Source organism: Melanotaenia boesemani, chromosome 24, assembly GCF_017639745.1.
Source record: "Melanotaenia boesemani isolate fMelBoe1 chromosome 24, fMelBoe1.pri, whole genome shotgun sequence".
Taxonomy (NCBI): domain Eukaryota; kingdom Metazoa; phylum Chordata; class Actinopteri; order Atheriniformes; family Melanotaeniidae; genus Melanotaenia; species Melanotaenia boesemani.
The window spans coordinates 22,463,819-22,488,237 of NC_055705.1; the positions used below are offsets into that span (position 1 = coordinate 22,463,819).

General features: G+C 44.0%; 1 protein-coding gene across 5 annotated transcripts; it reads right to left on the reverse strand.

Annotated features, from left to right (window-relative positions):
• Positions 1–631: 631 nt before the first annotated feature.
• Positions 632–21,901, reverse strand: dzip1 (DAZ interacting zinc finger protein 1). 5 transcript variants are annotated; one of them, XM_041979089.1, is made up of 19 exons: positions 21,784–21,901; positions 21,033–21,221; positions 20,293–20,877; positions 15,719–15,803; positions 15,514–15,629; positions 15,220–15,378; positions 15,001–15,138; positions 14,861–14,923; positions 12,029–12,154; positions 11,707–11,755; positions 11,559–11,609; positions 11,302–11,361; positions 9,471–9,640; positions 9,198–9,390; positions 8,850–9,021; positions 6,912–7,267; positions 6,713–6,834; positions 1,107–1,272; positions 632–1,036 (listed from the first exon to the last, which is right to left on the reverse strand). In XM_041979089.1, exons 2-19 carry the CDS (start codon positions 21,051–21,053, stop codon positions 960–962), a joined length of 2,709 nt encoding a protein of 902 aa, XP_041835023.1. In that variant the 5' UTR covers positions 21,054–21,221; positions 21,784–21,901; the 3' UTR covers positions 632–959. The 5 variants fall into 5 exon arrangements, with proteins under 5 accessions (XP_041835023.1, XP_041835025.1, XP_041835024.1 ...); XM_041979091.1 differs by having other exon boundaries at positions 633–1,036; positions 21,073–21,221; positions 21,784–21,891; XM_041979090.1 differs by having other exon boundaries at positions 633–1,033; positions 21,784–21,891.
• Between the last annotated feature and the right edge of the window lie 2,518 nt (positions 21,902–24,419).

Consider the following 24,419-nt stretch of genomic DNA (forward strand, 5'->3'; position numbering starts at 1 on the left):
TAGATAGTTTTTAGTCCCGACTCTTCTTCTGTCCTCCACGTGTCCAGTTTCTGGCTCCACGCTGAGATAATCCAGGTTTCCAGCTACCAGCTGTTTGGGAATCACCTTGTTGCTGCTGAAAACCTGTTTTCTGTCAGACTGTCTGATGTTTGCTGGTTTTTAATAGAAATGGGAACAAATTATATGTGTGACAACAGACTGTAACAATAAGCCTAAAGATCCAGTTTAAACTGGTTCTTTGAGTTCGCTGCGTTGTTTATAAAAATAAATTAAAAATATTTGACAGGACTTTAAATAAATTTAAAAAACATTAAATGTCCCAAGAAAAACTTTGACAGATCTTCAGACAGTGTAGGACTCTTATTTCCGGCTGCTTGGAGGCAGAATCTGAGAAATGAGGGCTGGATCAGGACTTTCTCCTCACATTAGAGTCACTATTCATTTAATTCTATTTCTGCAAACTGATCTATAGAGAAAAAAAGGCCAAAATGACTTTTTGTTATACTTTGTCTGACTTTAGTACAGTTGACATGGTCAATAATGTGAATTCTCTTATTAAATCAGAGGTTAGAGGCAGAAATTGACGTTATTTCAAGCTTGTGTTTGACAAATAAATCTTTTATTGCTCATATAAATACTTTTATACAACATCACACAGAAATATAAAATTAGATGTATAAAATTTGACATACAATTTAACAAAAAGGTGTAAAAAACTAGAAAAAGAATCACGTGAAAACATCTGAGGCAAACGAAGCGTTGGCACGCGACATGAAGTGAAGCTGTAAAGAAAAACTGATTTCATGTGTTTCTAACATGTTTTTCGACATCTTTTCTCTACTAAAATCTGAGCAGCTCTCCCTGTCGTATTGCTTTCCTTTATAAGTAAAATATGGCTCTTTGGGATTTTTATTGGAGGTGTTTGTGTACGCTACGTTGCTGTTACAGATATTTACTGTTTATGAGTCACTGATGTCACCGAGAGACAACAGGCTGCTCTTCAGGGTGCTTCCTGTTCCAGCTTCAGTCAGACCTGCTGCAGAAAGACGAGCCGTGATTATTACAGCTTTTCAGACCAGAACCTTCTCACATCTTCATACACCGACCTGATTTAGGAGCCTTTCCTGTGGAGGTTCCCCAGATGCTGGTGCTGGGTGAGTCCAGGCTCTTTCTCGTGGACCCAGAACCGTGGACAGGTGCTGGTCTAGATGCTTCCTGTCTGTCCTCTAAGGAGGAGACCACCCACTCGCTGCTGTCCTCGAGATCTGTGTACTGTCACCACAAACACAAATGTTATATCTGTCTGTAAAGTGTTCTTTTTAATTTATATCATGATATCTATATATATATGAAATGTAAGTAGTAAATTTAATATACTGAAGATCAAGATATCTATAAAGATAAAAAATCTAAATAAAAAATAAATAAAAGATAAAATTACATAGATTATTTCTCATCTAATTTAATTTCTATATTCTAAGCCTGAAATGAAATTGATCAGCAGGAACTGCCCGGCTGCAGCCACTCTGCTATCTGCAGACACACACACCACTGTAGTGGTGTGTAGCTTCTCCATGTCTGGTTCTGACTCTGAGAACTGATAAAAAACTGGAACCAGATGACCTGAGGGTTCTGGTAGGTTCATACTGGGTCAAGAGGTCACTGATGTATTTTGGTCCTAAACCATTCAGATCTTTATAGACCAGCAGCAGTGTAGCAGATGTAGCCTGGCTATTCTCTGACGGACCGGCAGCCAGTGTAAAGACCTCAGAGCTGGACTGATGTGGTCCACTTTCTTGGTCTTAGTGAGGACTGGAGCAGCAGAGTTCTGGATCAGCTGCAGGTGTCTAATTGATTTATTAGGTAGAACCTGTAAAAACACTGTTACAATAATCAAGCCGACTAAAGATGGAAGCTGGACTAGTTTTTCCAGGTCCTGCTGAGACATCACATCTTTTACCCTTCATATGTTCTTAAGGTGATAGTAGGCTGATTTTGTAATTCCCTTAATGCGTTTCTTAAAGTTAAGATCTGAGTCCATCAATACACCCAGATTTCTGGTCTGGTTGGTGGTTTTTAGGTGTATAGACTGAAGCTCTGTGGTGACCTTTAAACATTTCTTTTTGGCTCCAAAAACCAACACCTCAGTTTAGTTTTTGTTTAATGGCTGGATGTGTCTAAACTTTCTTCAGTTAATCTCCTCAATGCATTTACTAAGAGCCTGTACGGGGCCTCGGTCTCCTGGTGACATTGTCATATAAACCTGTGTGTCATCTGCGTAGCTATGGTAACTAATTTTGTTTTTCTTTATGACGTTTACAGTTTACTGTAATGTTGCAAGTGGCTGTAAGGTAGTTTAAACACGTATTGTAACGTGTTATTAGCATCCAGCTCAAACTGAGTGACATTGAACATGTAGTGTTTTTTAATCATATAGTTTCATTTTCTTTCATTCTCTTTTTTCTCTGCCTGGATTTTTGTATTTGTAGTGTAACCATAGAAAACAAGTGGCAAGACATTTTTATTTACTTGATGAAGGGGTCATACCCACCAGGGACAAATAAGGGGCAAAAGCAAAGCCTAAGAAAATACAGATTTACTGGGGGAAAAATGATTGATAGGGCTGTTTTTGTATTAATATTTAACTGATTTCATAAAGATGGAGAACTATTCTTTGGCAGTTCAAGTGGCCGAAGAGTGATTAAGACTAAAGCCTGGTACACATAAAGATTTATTTTTAATCTGATGAGATTTCTCATCTGGTCGAGACCTCACACGTGAAGATAAAAAAAATCTGGCATTTAACGGTTCTGATCGTACTGTGTGTGGTGGCTCCGCTGATCTATTCACAGAACAACACACACATAACGATGCCGTCCTGCAACCGACCTAGAATCTAGTCCTCCGAGCCAGAAATCTGTTGGGATGAAACGTGATCTAACAAAAAACCAAGAAGAAGAATCATAGCAACAACCAGAAAACACATCATCCAGTGTGGGAGAGGACATACAGGACGGTGGAATGATGGTGGTCTTGGGACTATTGTTAACAGAAGAATCCAGAACTGAAAAAAATAACAGACTGGAGACGACGTGAACGCGGACTTTATTTACTTCCTTGTTCTCCAGTCAGCTCGCTTTCTGATTGGCTACAGTCCGTACCACGTTACCATCCACGCAGTCACAACTCAGGAGTCATCGGCGTTCCCCACGCGTGAAGATTTTTGGTCGTAAATATTGAAGATGTTGAATATTTTTTGATTGTCGGCCATGGCCCGTTTCGGAGCCCATTATCAGCCCAAAGGTTAATTTTATAGGAAAAAGGACGTGTCCTCTGGGGGGCGCCCTGGCCGGGTGTTGGGGGCGTGGGCCTGGGGTTCCCTTCCTTTGCCTCGCCCCCCTCCCACTCAGAAAGAGGAAAGTGGCCCCTTGGGCTGGTGGCTGGCCCCTGGGGGGGTTCGTGGCGTGCCTGGGTTGGGGTGCCTGCTCCGGGCCTGTGACGCCCTTCGGGGCCGGCGGGGGACGGGGGCGCCCTAAGCCACTGGCGGGTCGTCTTCCAGGGGGGAGGCTTACTCCCCTCTGGACCTACATCTCCTGACCCCTCCCCTCCCCCACTCTTCACTACATACACAGGTAGGGCTGTGGGAGGTGTGCTTGTTGCGCTGGGCGGGGCAGGGGGGTCATCATAGTGGCCCCGTTGCTTCGCCGAGCGGCAGCATGCCTCCCAGCTTTTAATTCCACTTAGTCACTGAGCACAAATAACATTTGCAACATACAAACACGTTTTGGGGGGTGGAACATGCGAGGTCAGGTGGGTGGGACTGCTCAGGTGGCCCCGCCCCCTCCTCAATGCAGTTACTGCCCCCCAATTTTAACCCTCTTTTTTTAATTGCAAACAGCACATAATATATTCCATCACTAGTGGGGGAGGGAGGGGGGATGGGGTCTTCAAGCGCCCCTGTCTCCATGGATGGCCCGGGGGCGGGGCGGGCCGGGTGGCCTGTCGCGTTGGCCCGGGGCGTAGGCGGGCTGTCCCGGGGGGTTTTGGCTGCTGGCCCTGGGGGGAAGGTGCTGTTTTGGGGGTGGGGAGTGGGGGGTGGGGGCGGGGTGGGGGGGTGGGGGCCTGGCTCGTGTCTCCTCGCCTCCTGGCTGGGGCTGTCCCCCCGCGGCGTGGGGTGGCGGGAGGATGGTGGTGGGGGGATGGTGTTTGTGTGTGTGTGTGTGTTGGGGGGGGGGGGGGGGGGGGGGGGGGGAGAGGGGTGTGGGTGTGGGGGGATGGGTGGTGGAGGGATGGTGTGTGGGAGGGTGGGGTGTGTGGAGGTGGATGCGTGGTGTGTGGGAGGGGGGGTGGTGTGGGTGTGGGAGTATGAATGGTGGAGGGATGATGTATGTGTGGGAGGATGGGGTATGTGTGGGAGAATGTATGGTGCAGGGATGGGGGAGTGTGTGGGAGGATGGATGGTGGAAGGATGGTGTGTGTGCGGGAGGATGGATGGTGTATGGGAGGGAGGATGGTGTGTGTGTGGGGGAGTGGTGTATGTTTGGGAGAGTGGGTGATGGAGGGGTGGTGTGTGTGTGTGGGAGGATGGGGTACGTGAAGGTGGATGTTTGGTGTAGGAGAGGGAGGACGGTGTATGTGTAGGAGAATGATGTATGTGTGGGAGGATGGGTAGTGGAAGGATGGTGTGTGTGTGTGTGTGTGGGAGGTGTGAAGGTGGATGAATGGTGTATGAGAGGGAGGATGGTGTATGTGTGGGAGGATGAGTGGTGGAGGGATGATGTGTGTGTGGGAGGATGGGGTAGGTGTGGGAGAGTGTATGGTGGAAGGATGGTGAGTGTGTGGGAGGAAGGATGGTGTGTGTGTGGAAGGATGGATGGTGGAAGGATGGTGTGTGTGTGTGGGAGGACAGAGTATGTGAGGGTTGAATGGTGTATGCATGGGAGGATGAATGGAGGAGTGGAAGGAGAGTGTGTGTGTTTGTGTGTGTGTGTGTTGGTCTGGGGGGGGGCAGGACTGGTTCTAGGGGTGTGCGGCTGGGTGCTGGGGTGTGGGGCTGGCCTCTGGTGGTGGCCGTCTGGGCGGGCCGGGTCCCCCCGGGTGGCGTGCTGGCCCTCGGCCTGTGGGGGGGGGGGGGGGGGTGTCCCTGCGCTCCTGGGCCCGGGCCCTCTGCCCCGTCTGTCCCGGGCGGCCGGTGCCCGGGGGGGTCGGGGACTGCTGGCCTTGGCCCGCCGGGGCCGGTGCCCTGTGTCCGCGGGGCGGCTCCTGCTGGGGTCTCCTGCTGCTGCTTTCCTGGGCGGGCGAGTGGTCGTCTCTGTGGACCGGTCGGGATCTGTTGCCTGCGGGGGGGCTGGTGGCCTGGGTCTCGGGACCGCTGGCCTGACTCTGGCCTCTGTTCAAGTGAGGTGGCATCTGCATGATCACTCTGCATGGTCACTCCTTCCCGAACGTCTCCACACAGTCTTTGCGTCGCCGTGTGGCCGAGTTCTCCAACACATCCACACAGGTTTCTCTGCGCGTGTTCTTGAATACAGCAGTTTCACTTATATCTATTATCATATTTTTTTTTCTTTTTTTTATTATTTCTGTTCTTATTATTATTATTACTCTTACTCTTATTATTATTATTGTTACTATTATCAACTAGTTGTGTAATGACCTACTGGCTAGGATGATCTTAGCTATATATGTTGTAAGTAGTATGGATTACATGGTCTTCTGTATGATGTTTCAAGTCCCCACCCGCACTCCCCACACCCTTTCTGTCCCTCTCTCTCCCCTCCCTCTTCTCTCTACTTTCTTTTCTATCTCTCTCTCTCTCTGTCCCCTCCGGTCGAGTCCAGCATTAAGAGTCTGATTTAATAAAGTTTCTCATGTCATCAAGAGGGACTTTATACATGTAGTATAAATCCCTGCTTGATAGAGTAAAATTGCCCAGCACCAGACAGCAGCCAGACAATCATTCTGTTTGCAACGATGCTGGACAAGACAGGTTAATAATAAAAAAAAAAAAAAAAAAAAAATTTATAGGAAAATCTTATAAGACTCAAGATAATTGGGCGTTTGCCGTCCTTGGTCTGGAAAGGTTCAAATCGGGACAAAAACAGTCGATAATCTTTGTGTGTGTACCAGGACTAAGGAGAATTTCATGCCTCACCAATCAGAGGAAACACTGGACCCATTAAAACATGAGCTGCCATGTGTTCATGGTTCTACTGGTAAGGCATGACGATGGACATAGAGAAATGGGTAAATAGTAATTCATTCATCCATAAATAGAAATGTGCATTATTGTGCGAACATACATGCTTATTTTTTATTTCTACTTGTTATTTTAAGATATCTGAATGTGGCTGGACCACCACTGGATGCAGTGAAAACTTGCATTGCATTAAGATCCCATCTCTTATAATGAACTGTTTTTTAATAATGAGCTGCAATTTACTATTCAGTCTAATATTATTTTATATTACAGATAGGTATCTGCTGTCTGGGACCTCACTGGTCTTCTGGGCATCAATACATATTGAGAGTCACCGACTATAAAAGGTCAAAGTCTGCAGTGGAAGTTGCAAAAAAAAAAAAAAAAAACTATAATTCATAATAATAAAAAAAAAAAAATGAAAATATAAAAATATAAATATGATATTAAGTATGTATTAAAAAGCTTAAAATAAGATTTTCCCAGTCAAAGCTGCTGCAGGAGGTCCCTTACCAGGAGATCCTGAACCTCGTCCTTCCTCTCGGCTAAGATGCTGACGCCCCCTGCTGGTTTCTTCACCACTCGCTCTGCAAACTGCTTCTCCATCTTTCTGGCCAAGTCATTAATTTTGTTCTCTAAAATAAAAAGAGAGGAGCTCAAACTGGGGGAACTGGTGAGAACATGGAGAGCTCAGACACGGTGAGGAACCAACCTTTGCCGTAGGTTCTCTTTTCCACATTTCCATTCAGGTCTTTGTGACCCTGAAGCTGTTTTGGATCGATCTCCTGCAGCTCGCTGATGTCTGACCACTCATCCTCGTCTTCGTCGCTCTCCATCTTAGTGACTGCCGTCCTGGTCGTGCCTCCCACTGAGGTTTCAGAGGTGGAGGACTGTCTGACTGCAGCCTGCCTGGTCAGAACCGGACCGGTGTGGTGAGCTCTGACTTGGACCGGAGTCGCCTGGTTAAACCTGGACTTTGCTGACTTGCCCGTCAGCTGCTTCAGGGGCTCCTCCTCCTCCTCTGTGTCTTCCTCCTCAGATTCCTCCTCTGAGCTGAAGGGAGGAGTCCTGAAGAAAACCACACATGTACGGCTTTAAATTATTACCCTTTTTCTTTAAAAATGCCCAAAACACGTCAGGACGAGTCCTGCTTTGCATGTGGTGGCTGACAGGCATCCTGGTCAAACCACTGCAGACATCAGTAAATAACTTCATAAACCCTGATCAACGTAAGCTGATGCTTTTATTTTACATCTTCCCTCATGTTAATAAAACATGTCGGCCCAGGATTTCATCCTAGTTGTTGCACCACAGCTTTGTGGCCTGTGCAGGACGTGATGATCTCCATTTCTCTTAACAGAACAGAGCATGACACACTTTTTTCAGCGTCTGGTGGTGGAGAAGAAAACATTCTGCCATTTGCAGTTGGATCTGGGGAGTCTGTGCTTCTATACATATTCAGCCTCTTTTATAAAATTCAAATCTGGATCCTGCAGTTCTGTCAATCTGGAAATGAGTTTTCTTTCAAAGTCGCTGGAGAAAGTCTTCATCCAGCTTCAGACATGGTCTAAAAGATGTTTCTCAAACTGGTTTTAAAGCTCTCCACACACAACCTGCACTTTTAGTTTTTAATAACGTTTCTATCTTTACGGACCCTGCAGAATCAGATATTTTAGTTCTTTTTAGGAAGATTTAAGCGCTGCTTTTCTCAGCATTTCAGTTCTCGACTTGAATAGTGTTTAAATAATGTCTTATTAATAGAAGCTTCTCTGTTAAAGCATTTTTTTTTTTGCTATTTCTGGTCCACCTGTTTTCTTTTCTTGTAGTTTTACATAGACTATATTTCCTGTATTTCTCAGGAACGGTAGTTACACACTACTGCTCCCACCGGTACATTCATTTTACATCATTTTAGCCTCATAATCTGACAGCTGAGGCTGGAAACACGTCTGCATGCTGACTGGGATTAAAAGCTCCAGCTGCTACATGAAGTTTTACATAAAAAATAAAAAACAAGAGGATCAAAAATAGCAAATAGTGGAGTTTTAAAGGTCACATACATTTTTTCAACAATCTCATATGGCTTTTACAACAACTGTGTTTTCAAAGTGTATTTCCCCAAATTCAGCCTTGGTCCTTAATCTCAGCCATTTCATTGTGTCTCTATTGAGCTCTACTGAGAACGGACTGTTTCTGAACCTTTAAATGTTCATGAGTGGTACCTGTCCACGCCCCGGATCCGGCTTTCACTGGTGCCAGCTTGGTGACTTTAAAGGGCAGACTCAGCTAGCCGGCGGGCGGATCAATGACAATATTTACTACCGGGAGCAGTGGTTATTTCCCTTCGTGAGGTAACAGAGGGAAAGATCTCAGACTCACCGGTTTGAGCACACATTCACTAAAAATTGGAGCAAGCGAGAGGAGACTGATTTCTCATATATGGGCCCCACACAGGATACTAGGACACACATGACTGTTAGAAAACCTTTAGAAAGTGAATTTTGCATAATATGTGACCTTTACGGGTTAACTATTACTATTATAAACACAGCAGAAGAGCTCGTGTATATCGATATTTTCCATCTTAAAAAGTCTTACTGAATCATGTTGTACTAATTTATTCGAAGCCAGAGGGAGAAAATCTTCTTACCTATTTCTGACCCTGAAAACTGTCTTGGAGTTGGGCGTGGACGTCTTGGGTTGGATGGTGGTTCTGGACCTGGGTGCTGGCTGCGGGGTTTTGGGCTGTTTGATGGCAGGTCCAGATGCAGCCTGGCTGGCCCTGGAGGGCAGGCTGCTGGACCTCGGCCGGATCTGGAACGCTGTACAGAGACGATATGAAAACAATGAGATCAGACACCAACTTCAGTAAATCAGCTTTAACAGATTAAAGCGGTGGTGAGAATAACTAGTTAACTAGTGGTGTGTGGGACAGATTTGGAGATTTAAAGATGAGGTCATGTGTTAAGAGGCTTTCTGATGACTCAGTTGAAAGCACCTTGTTTGGATCTGGTCTGTGGTTCTGGAGCCAGATCGCTGCTTCTCGGCCCACCCAGCTTCTCCTCCACCATGCTGACTATCTCCTCCCGATGACGCCAGTAATCGGGCATCGTCTTGGCGACGCTCTCCCTCTTCGACTGCACCTTGGCCAGGACAGAGTTGAACTCGGTCTTCTTCAGGCCGCTCTGGTCCTGGGAAGCAGTGATGGGAATAAAATCAACGTTCATGCAGCGACGGAGCAGAGGAGGATCTTTGTTTTGTTGGAACGTACAGATTTGACCCCCAGACTCTCCAGCTTCTTGATGACAGAGTGTTCGATGTTTGGCCGCATCTCCTTCTTGATGTTGGGGTTTTTCTTCAGAGTGCTGCTGTCAGTCCTCGGTTTCCTCTCGGGTTCAGGCTTCTTCTGCACAGGCCTCCTCTCAGAGATGCTGCTGGAGTCTGGAAAAGAAACCCCACTCAGTCATAAACAAACTAAATAAATGACAGGCAGACACAGAGGTGAGCATGCATCTAGAAACCTCCACAGGAAGCCACAGACTCAGTCGGTAAATGGACGTTACTGCAGTTTGGAGGAAGAGGAGGGGAATACCTGCAAGTTGTTTTTATTTTACCCCTTAAAAAAAAAACTAAAACACACCAAACAAAACAAGTAGCAGCGAGACGATGGATCATGACTAGAAATGTCGACAAAAACAAAAAGATGTACATTAATGTGAAAAATGAAGCACTTCCTTTTCCAAATCCTAAAGTTTCAAGTGTCACAACAAATAGATAAAAATCGAAGTTGTAGTTTAGTAAATACAACCTGAGATGAACAACATTTTTTTATTTCTATTTTAATTCTGCTTATTTAATCCCAAGCTGGGAAATTCTTTCTCTGTATTTAACCCATCCTGGTTGCTGGGAGCAGTGGGCTGCCAGATTCCAACGCCCGGGGAGGGCCTTGCTCATGGGCCCACGGTGGTTTACCTCAGTTGCTAGGCCGGGGGACTTGAACCCAGGTCCCCAGACCCAAGCCCACCTCTGTAACCACTAGGCTACCACCCCCAACATGTGACATATTACACGTCCAAATGCAGACGCAGTGTGTGAAAAATCCTGTTAATCAGCAGCTAACAGAACCTTCTTCAGCAGATTTTTCTGGATCACGTCATCAGTCTCAGTCACGGCATCTCAGTCAGGTTGAGGTCTGGACTTTGACTGGACCAGGTCAACGCCTTGGTTCTGGTGTAGACCTGCTGCATGAGACAGGTTTAGCTTTAGCTGTTGGACTGACTCCAGAAGACGTTCATGGTCCACTCAACGGCTGCAGGACAAGCCCAGATCATCATCCTTTACCACAGCGCTCTCAGCTGCTATGAGGTGTTTGGTTTTTTGTGCATTCTGACCAAACATGTCCACTCTGGTCTGGTCTGTCCAGAGGACATTGTTCCAGAAGTCTGGCAGTTTGTTCAAATGCAGCTTTGCCAAACTCCTGCAACCTTCCCAACAAGCCATACTGGTTCAGTCTTCTTCTAACTGGACTGTCATGAACTTTAACATTTACCTGCTAACCGAGGCTTGGAGGTTCTGGGATGGAGGTCTGGGGTTTGACCTCGGGCTGAATTTGCTGGGACGTCCATGCCCGGGAAGATTGCCAGCTGTCTTGTGAATAATCTTTCTGAATGATGGACTCCAGATAGTTTGGAAATGACTTTATAACCCTTCTCAGACTGAGGAATAGCTGTTTTCTAAGAATATTGCTGATGTCTTTCCTTCTTGGCATTGTGTTAACACACCTGATAGCTGCAGGGCTGCAAACTGACCAACCTTCCAAAAGAATGACGTAAAAAGTTTCACGTTTTTGTTCATTTAAGGTTGCATTTATCTGACTTTGACCTTGAATGAAGCATGATTGCTTTAATTTGTCTTCATACATAAAACCTTACACCTGAAAGACGGCAAAAAAAAAACACATCAGTCTGAAAAATCTCTCAAATTAAAATGAACTTTGCTTTTCACAAAAAATCAACACAGTGAGGGGAAAAGGTTGCTCAGAGCAGACCGATGCATCCATGCAGCATGCAGCCGACCGGCTCGGATGAGTTCAGCTTCTTTACCTTTCTCCTCTTCTGACAACTCCTGTATAGGATCCAGCTTTAAAGCAGAGACTGGTTCCTCTAATTGGACAGCACGTGAGGTGAGCAGTCATTGGTTGTCAGGGAGTCAGATAAAACAGGTGTTAAAAGGGGACAAGGATGTGGTGACACTAATGCTTTTTCTCAGAAATGCTTTTGGGTGAATCCTTCATGCAGAGAAGCACATGCTCAACCTCCACCAGTGACGAGGTTTTATACTTTCATGACCTTTAACTCACCGAGTACAACTTTCTTTTGTTTCAGCTCCTGTACCGGTGCACTGACAGCCACTGAAAAACAAGAAGCAACAGAAATATAAGACCGTTTCAAAGCAGAATCCGGCTCCAGCTGTAGGATCGGTGGACACTCAAAGAGCAGCGAGCATACCTGGAACTTCCACTACTTTGGTGGGTGGATTGGAGGAGATACTTTTTATCTGTGGAAGAACACAGTAACACATTTTTCCTCTTTAAACTGATTTCTCTTTACAATCTCAGTCATTTCACAGCTTAACTAACGCGGAGGATTTAGTTGGGGAAAAGCCTGAAAAACTTCCTGTGCTCTACAGCTCCTGCCAAATGTACAGTATCATGGTGTCAACACAAGCCTGGGAAGCAAATACAGGAAATCCTGAACAAGGGATAACGCTCCACCTCACTTCCCCCCCACATTATCGCACAGCGAGGAGATTACAGTGAGAGGAAAAGACCTGCTCCCTCTGAGTCTTGATGGTTTGCTCCTTCTCCTGCAGCCTCCTCTCCAGCTGCTGTAGCCTCTGGCTGCAATCCCGGTGCTCCGACACGGACGACTGCATCCTGCTCAGCTCGTTCCGCAACTGGAAGACAACAGAGGAGGAGGAGGAGGAGGAAGAATGATCCAGACTGAATCAGTTCAATGAAAGCTTGATGAATGCTGCAGACATGATGGAGATTTATAGCATGACAGCTTCGGATTATTTATACTGAAGATAATAATAATAATAATAATAATAATAATAATAATAATAATAATAATAACAATAACAATAATAGTAATAATAATAATAATAGTAATAATAATAATAATAATAGGAAAAATAATAATGATATTTACAATGATGATAATAGCCACTATCGCAAGTATGATCAGACTTGTAATAGTAACACTACTGACCTACTACCACATATAAGAAAAACAAAGAATGAGAGGTAAATAATAAAAAGAAAAAAACAAAGAAGATAAAAAAAGGAAAATAAAATCAAAATAAAATAAATACAAAAAAGAATAAAAATAAATACAAAGAAAAAAGGAAAATAATTAAGAAGAAAACAAAGAAAAATACAAGACAAAAATAGAAAATAAAAAAAACAAAAAGAAATTTTTTAAGGAAAAAAAAAGAAAACTTACATAGAAAAAAATAGTTTAAAAAACAACAAAAAAGAAGCAGAAAAATTAGAAAAATAAAGAAGCAAAAAGTAAAAAAAAAGTAGTAGAAGAAGATTTAAGGAAGACAAGAAACAAGTCTTACGAGCCTGTGATGGTGGCACCTCCAGCCACACATTTAAAGGCGGTAGCCCCCACCACACCATCACATTTCACTTATGTTAGTTTGAGTTAACACTATTTTGTTTATATTTGGTTTAAATTAGGTTGAAATGCTTTAGTTCTCTTTTGTTAGCGCGCACATTAGAGCACCAGTGTATTTTCAATTCTGTTCCAGTGCTGTGTATTTAACATTTATTCCTTTCTCTTAATGGTGCTGGGGGAGCCTTATGAACGCTTGGGAGCAGAAGTGAGCTCAACCGGTAGAAGCCAAGCAGCAGGAAGTACCGTGGGCCGAGACCAAGCCAGCTCCTTCCAGAGGGGAGATCCATGGCCTCCATATCTTTAAATATTTAGATTTGTTTGGATTTTGATTAGTTTGATTTCTTGTTTAATTTTTGGTAATTCCTTTTGTGAAGTAAAAAGTGAACTAACTGTTTTAGGTTTTGTCTCATTGTTTAATGTATTTGTTAATATTTGTTAACCCCTCATGTGTTAGACTGGTCTGATCAGTCAGTATATAAGTGCCCCTTTGTTTCATGTTTCTTGCATCAGTTTGGTTTCGTTTGAGTTACGTGTTAAATAGTTAGTTTGAAGTTTTCTGTCTTATTGTTATACTTTGTTTAGTTTTGTTCATTTGACCTCTTAAGCGCCCAAATAGTTTCGTGAGTATTTTTTTGAGTAAATAAAATCTGTTCCTTTTTAAAACCAACTGTGTCCCTGTTCTTCACCAGCTCAGTCCCTCACAAAGCCAAAAGAAATCACAGTAAACAAACGTGTACCTACAGACTAAGCCAGGTCACAAGTCAGGGGGGCTACATGCTAACAGGGGGCTACATGCTAACAGGAGGCTACATGTTAACAGGGGGCTACATGCTAACAGGGGGCTACATGTTAACAGGGGGCTACATGCTAACAGGGGGCTACATGCTAACAGGGGGCTACATGCTAACAGGGGGCTACATGCTAACAGGGGGCTACATGTTAACAGGGGGCTACATGTTAACAGGAGGCTACATGTTAACAGGGGGCTACATGCTAACAGGGGGCTACATGCTAACAGGAGGCTACATGTTAACAGGGGGCTACATGCTAACAGGGGGCTACATGTTAACAGGGGGCTACATGCTAACAGGGGGCTGCATGCTAACAGGGGGCTGCATGTTAACAGGGGGCTTCATGCTAACAGGGGGCTACATGTTAACAGGGGGCTACATGCTAACAGGGGGCTACATGCTAACAGGAGGCTACATGTTAACAGGGGGCTACATGCTAACAGGGGGCTACATGCTAACAGGAGGCTACATGCTAACAGGGGGCTACATGCTAACAGGGGGCTACATGCTAACAGGGGGCTACATGTTAACAGGGGGCTACATGTTAACAGGGGGCTACATGCTAACAGGAGGCTACATGTTAACAGGAGGCTACATGTTAACAGGGGGCTACATGCTAACAGGGGGCTACATGCTAACAGGAGGCTACATGTTAACAGGGGGCTACATGCTAACAGGGGGCTACATGCTAACAGGAGGCTACATGCTAACAGGGGGCTACATGCTAACAGGAGGCTACATGTTAACAGGGGGCTACATGCTAACAGGGGGCTACATGCTAACAGGGGGCTACATGCTAACAGGAGGCTACATATTAACAGGAGGCTACATGTTAACAGGGGGCTACATGCTAACAGGAGGCTACATGTTAACAGGGGGCTACATGCTAACAGGGGGCTGCATGTTAACAGGGGGCTTCATGCTAACAGGGGGCTACATGCTAACAGGCGGCTACATGCTAACAGGGGGCTACATGTTAACAGGGGGCTACATGCTAACAGGGGGCTACATGCTAACAGGCGGCTACATGCTAACAGCCTGGCCCAGGACAGACCGAACACCCCCAGTCCCACAGACCACAACACATGCAGGGCTTCTCCTGCGTCAGATGATGTGCTGAATGATGGAAAACTGACATTGTAATGCTTTAAAAAGGCGACGCGTGTCCTTTTCATCATGCATACCTGGTTCTTTTCAGTCTCGTGTTGGGTGTTAATGTCTTGCAGTCTAGATTCCCACTTTTTATCCTGAAAGAGAAGGTTTTATCATGTTAGAGGTAAAAATAAATTCAGGTTTTAGCCAAATGTCTCCTCTCGTTTCTGACCTGCTTCTTCATCTGGTGCTCCAGCTTTTGGACGGATTGGACATACATCTCCTTGTAGACGTCCACATCTTTCTCCGGCTGAGAGCTCACAGGACTGGCTGCTTTCTCACGCTTGGCTGTTTGATTCTGATTGACTTCCTGTGAATGAAAACACGTCAAACATCAGAGTTTTAAAGAACAAGAAAGGCTGCATTGAAAAGAAGAAGGTCTTGTTCGTACATTGAGAGCTTGAATGTTTCGGCTGTAAAGGAACTCCATCTCCCTGCGTATGCCGTCCCTGCTGTCCTCTAACTTCCTGTCCATTCGCGCCATCTCCTCCGCCTTGAACCGATCCAGCTCCCTCAGCAGGTCTTTCTGCATCGACTGCTGCTCCTTCTCCTGAGTTTGCACACATTAAAAATAACCTCTGTCAGCGACACCTGAGACTTTCCTTCAGTTTCTGAAAAAGAGTCTTAAGCAACGTTTACCAGTTAACAACCAGTCCTCAGAGACAGAGCTGACTGGTGGTCCCACCTGAACTACTTTGGTTTGCAAGGCCTGCTGCTGCTGAGCGATCTGCTCCTTCAGGCTGCTGATCTCCACTTTGAGGCTGTCAATCTGAGATTTCTTCTCGCTGTCAGACTGCAGCTCTGAAAGGTAAAACAAGGAAATGGTTATCCAGCTCTCCCCTGCATGAGGAACTTCTACCTCCAGGGATCAATCTGTCTGATCGACTCACGGATCTGATACTCGTCTGGGTGCCGACGCTGCATGTGATTCTGAAGAAACGAGGCATTCAGGAAGGATTTATCACAATGTTGACACTAGAAGAGAGAAAACACACATTTACGTTAATTCTTTCATTACTTTTAAAGCTGTTATACCCCAAACCAATGGCCAGCTGAGAGGACAACATCAGGACCTGGGGTCTCATTTATAAAACTGTGCGTAGGATTCTTACTAAAAGTGTACTTACGCCCAAAACCGGAAGTTGGCGTACGCCATAAAATATTCTGATTTATAAAACCGTGCGTACGCACAGGTGCAAGCAATTTCCCCTTTATAAATCACACTCGTCCTTGAAGTTTGCGCAGGTGAATTTGGCTCATGTTCCGCCCACTACACACCCACTTTCCACCATAAATGGTCAATGCAAAGTACCTCAGCGTGTATTAAAATGAGCCAGCTGATCCATGTTGTGATCCATGAACAATGGCAACCGCAGGGAAGCGAACCAAAAAACGCAACTTCACAGAGGCAGAAATCGATGCATTAGTGAGTGAGGTGGAGAGTCGAAAAATTATTTTGTTTGGTAGCCACAGTAGTGGCGTGACAAATAAGAGTAAGTGTCGTGAGTGGCAACACATAGTTACCTCAGTTAACTCTGTGAGCGGGACAGAGCCTTGGTGATCACTGGGGAGGAGAATGCGTTGGTGGGCAAATTGATTATATGTTGATAGGAGATTTATTTTTCTTAGCTTTCTATTTATTTGGAAGGTCCTTAGGCTGTGTGGTTATAGCTCACCTGTGCAGCATATAACACTGCTGCTATGAATCCTTCTTATACTTTAAAGTATATCTATTCTCTATCTATTAATATTTGATATTTAGGGAAATTAGATGTGGAAGAGTGTAGCAGGACGCATAGACAGCGGAGACGGGTTATGAACTCTTGCCGGGTTGAAGTCATGCACGCTGACCAGTGAGCCGAAATCACATCTGCGGTCATACAGCCAGAGCGCAAAATTAATTGGAGACATGGTGACAGGACCCCACGCTGCCACAAGAGGACTCTGGATGCAGTGTGTTGTTAATTCCCCACCTCTCCATCTGTGTCGCCAATTCCCCCAGCCTCCAAAACCAGCGTACGCATGGGTCAGAGCTGCCGTGAAAGACCGCACATTTTCACGTCAAGTTTGTTTTTTATAAATCACAACCTTTGCGTGAAAAGAGGCGTACGCCAGTTTCAGGCCCCATTTTGTGCGTACGCAACGGTTATAAATGAGACCCCTGGTCTTGTCAGTGTTGGTAATTTTGAAGCCTTTGAATGTTTCCACCAGATTCTGAGCCGAGCATCTGGATGTGGAGCTGAAATGGAGACTCAGACCAGCAACGTTTCTCCATCTTCTATTGTCCAATTTTGGTGAGTCTCTGTGAATCGGTATTTAACCCTTATGCCCTCCACGTGACTTTTTTGGTTGGTGATCATGAATTTTTGCAATAACTCTTCTTTTTTGACATTTGTTTTTAAATCCAGTGTCTTTTATTGTCAAATATGTGTTACCCTTTGGTGACTGTCAAAAATACCAGGATCCCCTGAGTCTGCCTACAACGGGTAATCCAGGGGGGCCCAAGTTTGGTCCTGGAGATCTACCATCCTGCAACTTTTAGATGCAACCCTTCTCCACTAAATGGACTAAATGTGAGTGCAGCTGCAGAAACTCAGGCACACGACCACCACACGTGGCTCACAGGGAAACTGTCCTAATACGGGAAGCCCCATATCAGGACCACTTCTGGCCCACACAACACTTGCCAGTGCCGTAACTGAGTCATAAGTGCCAGAAGTGGCCCGGATTCGGCCCATCATGTCTCCTGGTTGACTTGTGGTTGTGTTAACTTTTTGGCCAGGTCACTCTCAAAAAATAGATTTCTAATCTCAATGGAGGTTTTTATCCGTTTAAAGGAGAAAAAAATGGAATTAATTAGGGGAAAAAAGACATCAGCAACCACGTATATACTCGAAATAAATTTGATAATGACCAGTAAATGTAGACAATGATCTTTAGAATATTTTAGTGCATGTAGTGTCTAATCAGATTATTTCAGTAATCTGATTACTCCCAGATATCAGATTTTCTTGGTCATGTAAATGGACTCATTGTTTTATAAAAATGGTTATCTGAGAATGTCTTTACTATCCACAAAATACCTGCTATTGTTACATAAATATGCATAAATGAATTGATTTGGGATTGGGTTATTAGTGGTGATACCAGCCCTAACAGAGACAACCTGCATTATTCTGTACGGTGAAAAAATAATCAGAGTGGAAAGAAAACACGGAGGTGGCACATCACTTCGCAAGACATGCAGCTGTTTTACACGGTGGATAAGACGGCCTTTATTCATGTTATTCTGGACTTATTGATTTGTTTTTTGAGGCACAATTACATGCAGGAAATAAGAAAAAAATTCTATTAATATCAGAAATCGGCCCTGGTTTAAAAAATGAGGAAATTTTATTTTTAGGCCATTTCGTACAGCTCTAGGTGGAGAGTGGGTGTAATTGTACTGATCATGTCTTGCGGTGTGTTCTGCAGCATCATTTCTGTTTTATACCGACAGTTTACTTCTGAGGCTTAAAGCTCAGAAAAACAACAATCTGCAGCCAATTTAGTCTCTTTACATTTAAACTGGCTGCAAAAAAAGGTTTTAATGTGATAGTAAGCAACATAAAGCCGAGTGCAGCTCGATCAATCTATTAGTCACGTGTGAAAGGGATCCAGACAAAACCCAGGTCAACAGTCAGATTCCAGTCAGAGCATCGGCTGAGCTCAGGCATGCGTTTCCACACAGACTGACAGCGCGGGCGATGTTCATGTGCTCCCTGCAGCAAGCGTGACCATGCTCCCAAACAGCTAACAAACAGGCATGCTCCACACACATCACACGCTGCATTTAACGCCGCCACTCATCTTCTCCAGACTTCATTCAACATTAAACCGGCTGCCACTGATATCTTGTCACCGGCATACGGCAGCAAAAAGATTCAAACTACGTGACATGGAGAGGTGCGCCTAAAGGCTGGCTGAAATTAAATTACCACTTTGGAATAACTGTGGAAATTAGAGCTAAATTAAATTTAGCCAAGGAAGCAGGAGGTGTGTGTGTTCATGTCAGACTCACAGTGATGGAAACACACACACACGTGGCCTCTTTATGAATTATTAAGCTGTCTGTTAGCTGAGTTTCTAGCAGACACCTAGCAACCACATGCTGTCAAGACACGCTCCAACTGTTGCCGTGGCAACTGCTCAGCCAGGTCAGAGGCAGACAGACCGAGTTCACAGGGAGATTTCTGACTGCTAAAAATAGCCTGATGGACCATAAAAAGATAGTAAGAGAAATGCATGTTTTATGTTGTCAAAAACACACTCGGGTGACAAAACATAAATGGGAGGAGGTGGATTCAACCTTCGCTCTATCACTTCTACCATCACCAGTGTCTCAGGAGCGGTGGTGTGTAGCTCTGTGGGATAAAATGTGATAGATATTTTACCCTTTAGCTGATCTACGGAAGTTTTCTATCCCGTCCAGGAGGTTTACAATCCAGCCACTAAACGTAGTTTTATTCAGAGACTCTATCTGGTAAATCCACAATGATCCATGATAACAGCATTATTTATCACATTTCATCATAAAAACATCACCATCACTACTATGTTGCTAAGAGACCTCTATTTAGACCTGGACATGATGATGAAGCCACTTCCTGTCAGACTTTCCACCAATCAGAGAGCTTAGATTGACGGTAACGTCCAATCAGGAGCAGCCAAAGATCAACCAGTGAGCAGAAAGTTCTATGTGTGTGTGAAAAGAAGAAAAATAATGCTCCTCTATGGCTGGAATAAAGCCAAGAAGACGTTTCTGATGCACGGTGGCGCCACAAAGCAGCTGAGCTGGAGTTGGTTTAGTGAGGATAGCAGGTAAATAGTAGCAGGAATAACTGGAAATGAGGAAAAAGTGGAAACATGGAAATAGTTTCTGTTGTGTGTTTGTTTCAATAACAATATTTTTTCTCCTGAAAGCCAAAACTTGAGAGAACGATGAGATGAGAAAAGGTTTGGTCACTGTTGATCTGTGTGTTATTTCTACAAAGTTCTGTTAGTAATAAATTCTGCTTTCTTCTTCTGGTCGACCTTTATGCTGCTAAATCTATTCATACATTCATTTTACATCATTTTAGCCTCATAACCTGACAGCTGAGGCTGGAAACTTCATGTCTGATGCTGACTGGGATTAAAAGCTTCAGCTGCTACAGACTGGTTTGAATAAAAAAATAAAAAACGACTAGACCAGAATTACCAAAAAAAAAATGTCTTGGACTTTTAACAGTTAAAAGGAAAACAACTGACTGAAACAAATCTATGCAGTCGGCTCGGCAGCTTCAAATCCTACAAACAGCTTTGAATAGATCTTAGCAACAATAGAGTGGGGCCAGGAGGAGGAGAAAAGGAGGTGGGGGTGATGGAGTTGCTGAATGCAAATAATAACCCCCCCCACGGTGAGCACTTAGCCCATCAGAAGTACCTTCTGGCTGCTGATGATTCGTGGAGCAAGCAGGGACTGCTGGGTGCGAATCACCTTCTTCCTCTGCTTCAGCTCGGTGCTCAGCACCGTCACCTTCTCCTCCTGCTTCTTCTGCTGAGCCAGCAGCTGCTCGTGCTCCCTGCCGGCTGCCGACAACCGCTCCTCTGCTGCTCGCAGGTTGAGGCTGAGGAATTCCTGACAGTGGAGGAGCCACTCCACGGTGAGCTGAGCCAGCTGCAGGAGCTTGACCAGAGCCGGGTCCACGGGGCTCTGGCACCGCTGGCACCGCTCTCCATCCAAGCTGCAGAAGGTTACCATGCCGATGTGCTCCTGAAGGGCGTCCACGTCCAGTTGGCTCACTATGAGATCTATGTTCACAGCATTGATCCGCCGCCAGTCCACGCTCTCCCGGCGGGGGCGGAACTTGAAGGGGAGGACAGTAGAGACGCCGCTGGAAGGAGTCATGGCGTGGCCGTTTACGGAGTGCTGGCTGAGCGGTGAGTTCAGGAGGGAGGGGATCCCTGCAGATGAATGGGTCCCCTGGGTGTCACTGGTGTACGGGTAGTATACACCGTCGTGAAATGGCTGAAACACAAACCAAAGACAGGCTTTAGATCTAAAAACAGACACCGATCAATTCACATTAGCATGAAATGCCCCACATACACACATCACACAGTCAGAAGAAGGCAAGAGTGAAAAATAAGGCTGAGATGCCTCCAGATTCAGACTCCATCTACCTCTGCTGCAGCTGTCCTCATCCAGCCCTGCTCTCCTTACCATCTCACACCGATTCTGCCTTTAATCCGGGGAGTAGAAATCCTAGATCCGTCGTTCCTCTCCGGTTCCGCCTCCTTGCAGGCAGCTCAAAGCGACAACGGCGAGGCAGGGCGTCCGCCGCGTTACCATGGAGACAGCGACGGGCGTCCCTAGGGAGGTAAATGTTATCAAAACACAGCAGGCAATCAGCAAATGTGCGTCCCTATAGATCAGAATTACTGTGAGCTGTGTACACCTCGCCTCCACCAATAATAACTGCAGGAAAATAAATAAATAAATACAAATAAAGAGAAAAGAGACCGAATTTATCTGCATGAGAGTTCAGAGAACACCGTTTCTTTGCTAACCGCCGCTAATCTCAAGGCATCACGTTTCCGAAGCGATCATGTCGGCAGTTTTTTTTCCTGTTTTTTTTGTACCCACATTCATACTTCAACCTTAAGAACAGCAAACAAGCTTTAACTTGCCTTGACTTCAGTATCTGAGCCTCAACACCACGTCGACATACAAAAAAAACACCTCACAAAGCAGGCAGCTTGTCACCCAAACCCAAAGTCACCCAAACAAGCTAAAACCTCTTTAAGCCCTTCATGCAGCCGAGCTAACGGACACTTAACAGAAAACATTTAACAGAAAACTTTAAACATCTCTAACAACTGTTAAAGTTAAATATGGAGGTTTAAAAAGGACTTGTCCGTTAAATAAACTTACAATGTGAGTTTTTATTGTTGGTTTAGAGCCTTTTTAAAAGTTTTCCATCGACGGGACCCCAGGCGATTTGCGGGTGACGTAGCTGCTGGTCTCCACATTCCTAAATCCCTGAGAGGGAGAGAGAGGGAAAAAAGAGAAGAAGAAGAGGAGGCAGCAGCGAGGCCGCTCATTGGTTTAACTGGAGAAACTCGGCACTTCCGGATAAGACATTCAAAGTAAAACTTATGGAGCTGGAAAATGTCAAAAATAAAACATTGGCTTTTAAACGTACTCTTAAACAGTTTATTTACTACTTTATTACATATATAATAAATAAAAAATATAGCATTACGTATATATTGATATTTGCCCCCAAGTATTTATTTGAATTCTTTGTTCTTTTTTAAAGGGTAGTGCACCCAAAAATGTTTTTTAAAAGTTGTAAACAACACAGCATTACTTAATTGTGATGAAAACAACATATACTGTTGATAAAATTTGTATTTTTTCCCCATTTATTTTAAAAACAGGGTTTTGTGGGGAAAAAATGGTTCATGATGGCCTCTACAGGGTGAAACCAGGCTGTTTTTGTGACATAGAGGTGGAGTTTTGCAGAAAGTAGGGGGTGCAGTTAGACTTTAAAGTCATAATTTACATTCCACATTTTGTTCCATAATCTGGCTGAAATTAAACTAAACAAAATTTAAAAACTTTGTTTATTGGCAAAGGAAAATTGTAATGCTTTTCTACGTTTTTTTTTTTTTTTTTTTTTTTTTTATAAAAAAAATATTTATTTTATAAACATAGGCCTAAAAAAAGGCAAAAAATGAAGTTGACTTCTGCCAGATGTCATCTCATGTAAGGCAAGACAAGGCAAGGCAAATTTATTTGTATAGCTCATTTCATGTACAAGACAATTTGAAGTGCTTTATGTAAAACATTAAAATCATCATAGTGGGGCACAGGAAGCAATAAAAAGTGCATAAAAACAAACTTTAAATGAAATAAAAGAAATGAAATAAAAACAGAAGGAAACAATTTAAAATAAAATAGATAAAATTCTAGAAATAAAGTTCCAGTGTGGGAAATTAACAGTTGTTCTGATAAAAGGCAGCAAATAGAAAAGTTTTTAACCCTGAAGTAAAACTGCTGAGTCAGCAGACCTGCAGTTTTCTTGTGGTTTGTTCCACATGCAAGGAGCATAAAAGCTGAACGCTGCCTCTCCACGTTCAGTTCTGACGCTGATGACCTGAGGGATCTGGTTGGTTCATAACAAACCAGAAGATCCTGAATGTAATTTGGTCCTAAAGAATGTAAAGTTTATGTTACATCTTGGTTTAATTATAGATGCCATATTGTATTTTATATTGTGGTTTACCACAATACATTTTGTCTAAGGATTAGAAATGAACTGAGATAAACACTTAGAGGCTGATACGAAAGCTTTAGCATGGAAACACCATTCTAAAATTACTATTTAGGTTATGTGTACAAAAAGAAGCAAGACAATGAGAATAAAATACAACATCTAAACAAACAACATCAACTAGCCTTAGGTCCAGTTTTTTTTCCCCTTAAATTTCTTTCTCTTCCCTTCTCCACCTGCTGTGACTGTTCTTAGCCAAAGAGCTAAAAGCGAACATGATATGACGCATGTTTTACTTTGAAGGCAGAGCTCTTCACTTCCGGTGTGATTCTGTTGAACTTAACGCAGCTGTACTGAGAAGGACGAAAGGGGAGAAGGAGTCATTTTAAAACTATCATTCCGGGGTGCACGACGTTCCCATTGAAGGAAACGGGAAACTTTGGGATTGGAAAACAACACTGAGTCATCATCACAGCCGGAAAGACGTAAAATGAGATTTGAAAAAGTTTGCAACCTCCTGTCTGCGCATGAGCTTCAGCCGTGGTGGAATGAATTCACAAAACAACATGAACTGTGTTAATAGAATTAATATAAAACTAGCATACTGATTATGGCCATGATTAATGCTGTAGGGGTAGAAAATGTAGAAAAATGTTGAGCATGAATGTGTTTAGTTATGTTTGAGTGTTGCATACTGAACTTGCATTTGTGCATTCACTGTATAACAGAGGCAGCAGCCCCAGGAATGGATTAAACCAGCATTATTTTGTGATAAAGTGTGGATATATTATGGTTGGCACATCATTGACCAAACAGTATAAAAATCACATTTTTCGTGTGATATTTTTGGGCTGGGTGGGATGTTACTGACATGTATCTGGAACTTTACTTAGAGAACAAAAAGAACTTTAAACCTACAACAGGGGTGGCCAACGTCGGTCCTCGAGAGCCACAATCCTGCAGGTTTTCCATGCATCCCTGCACCAACACACCTGACTCAAATTAAATGGATCCAACAGCCTATAAGGACAATGACTCATTAGTTTAAGTCCAAATGTCTAGCAGGGGCCCTGAGGACCACCACCTTCACCATTCCTCCTCCTATCTGCCTTTTTCGCTTTCTTTCTGCTCTATTAATTATATTTCAGGTCCATGAAAGTCTGCATGTCTATTACAAAGAAAGATGGTGTAATGACCAAGCATGAAAAATATTTTCAAAGACTTAAAGAAAAAAAAAAAAAGAAAGAGGCATCTGGGCCCATGTTTGTAGTTTCCATGATTCTTTCTCACC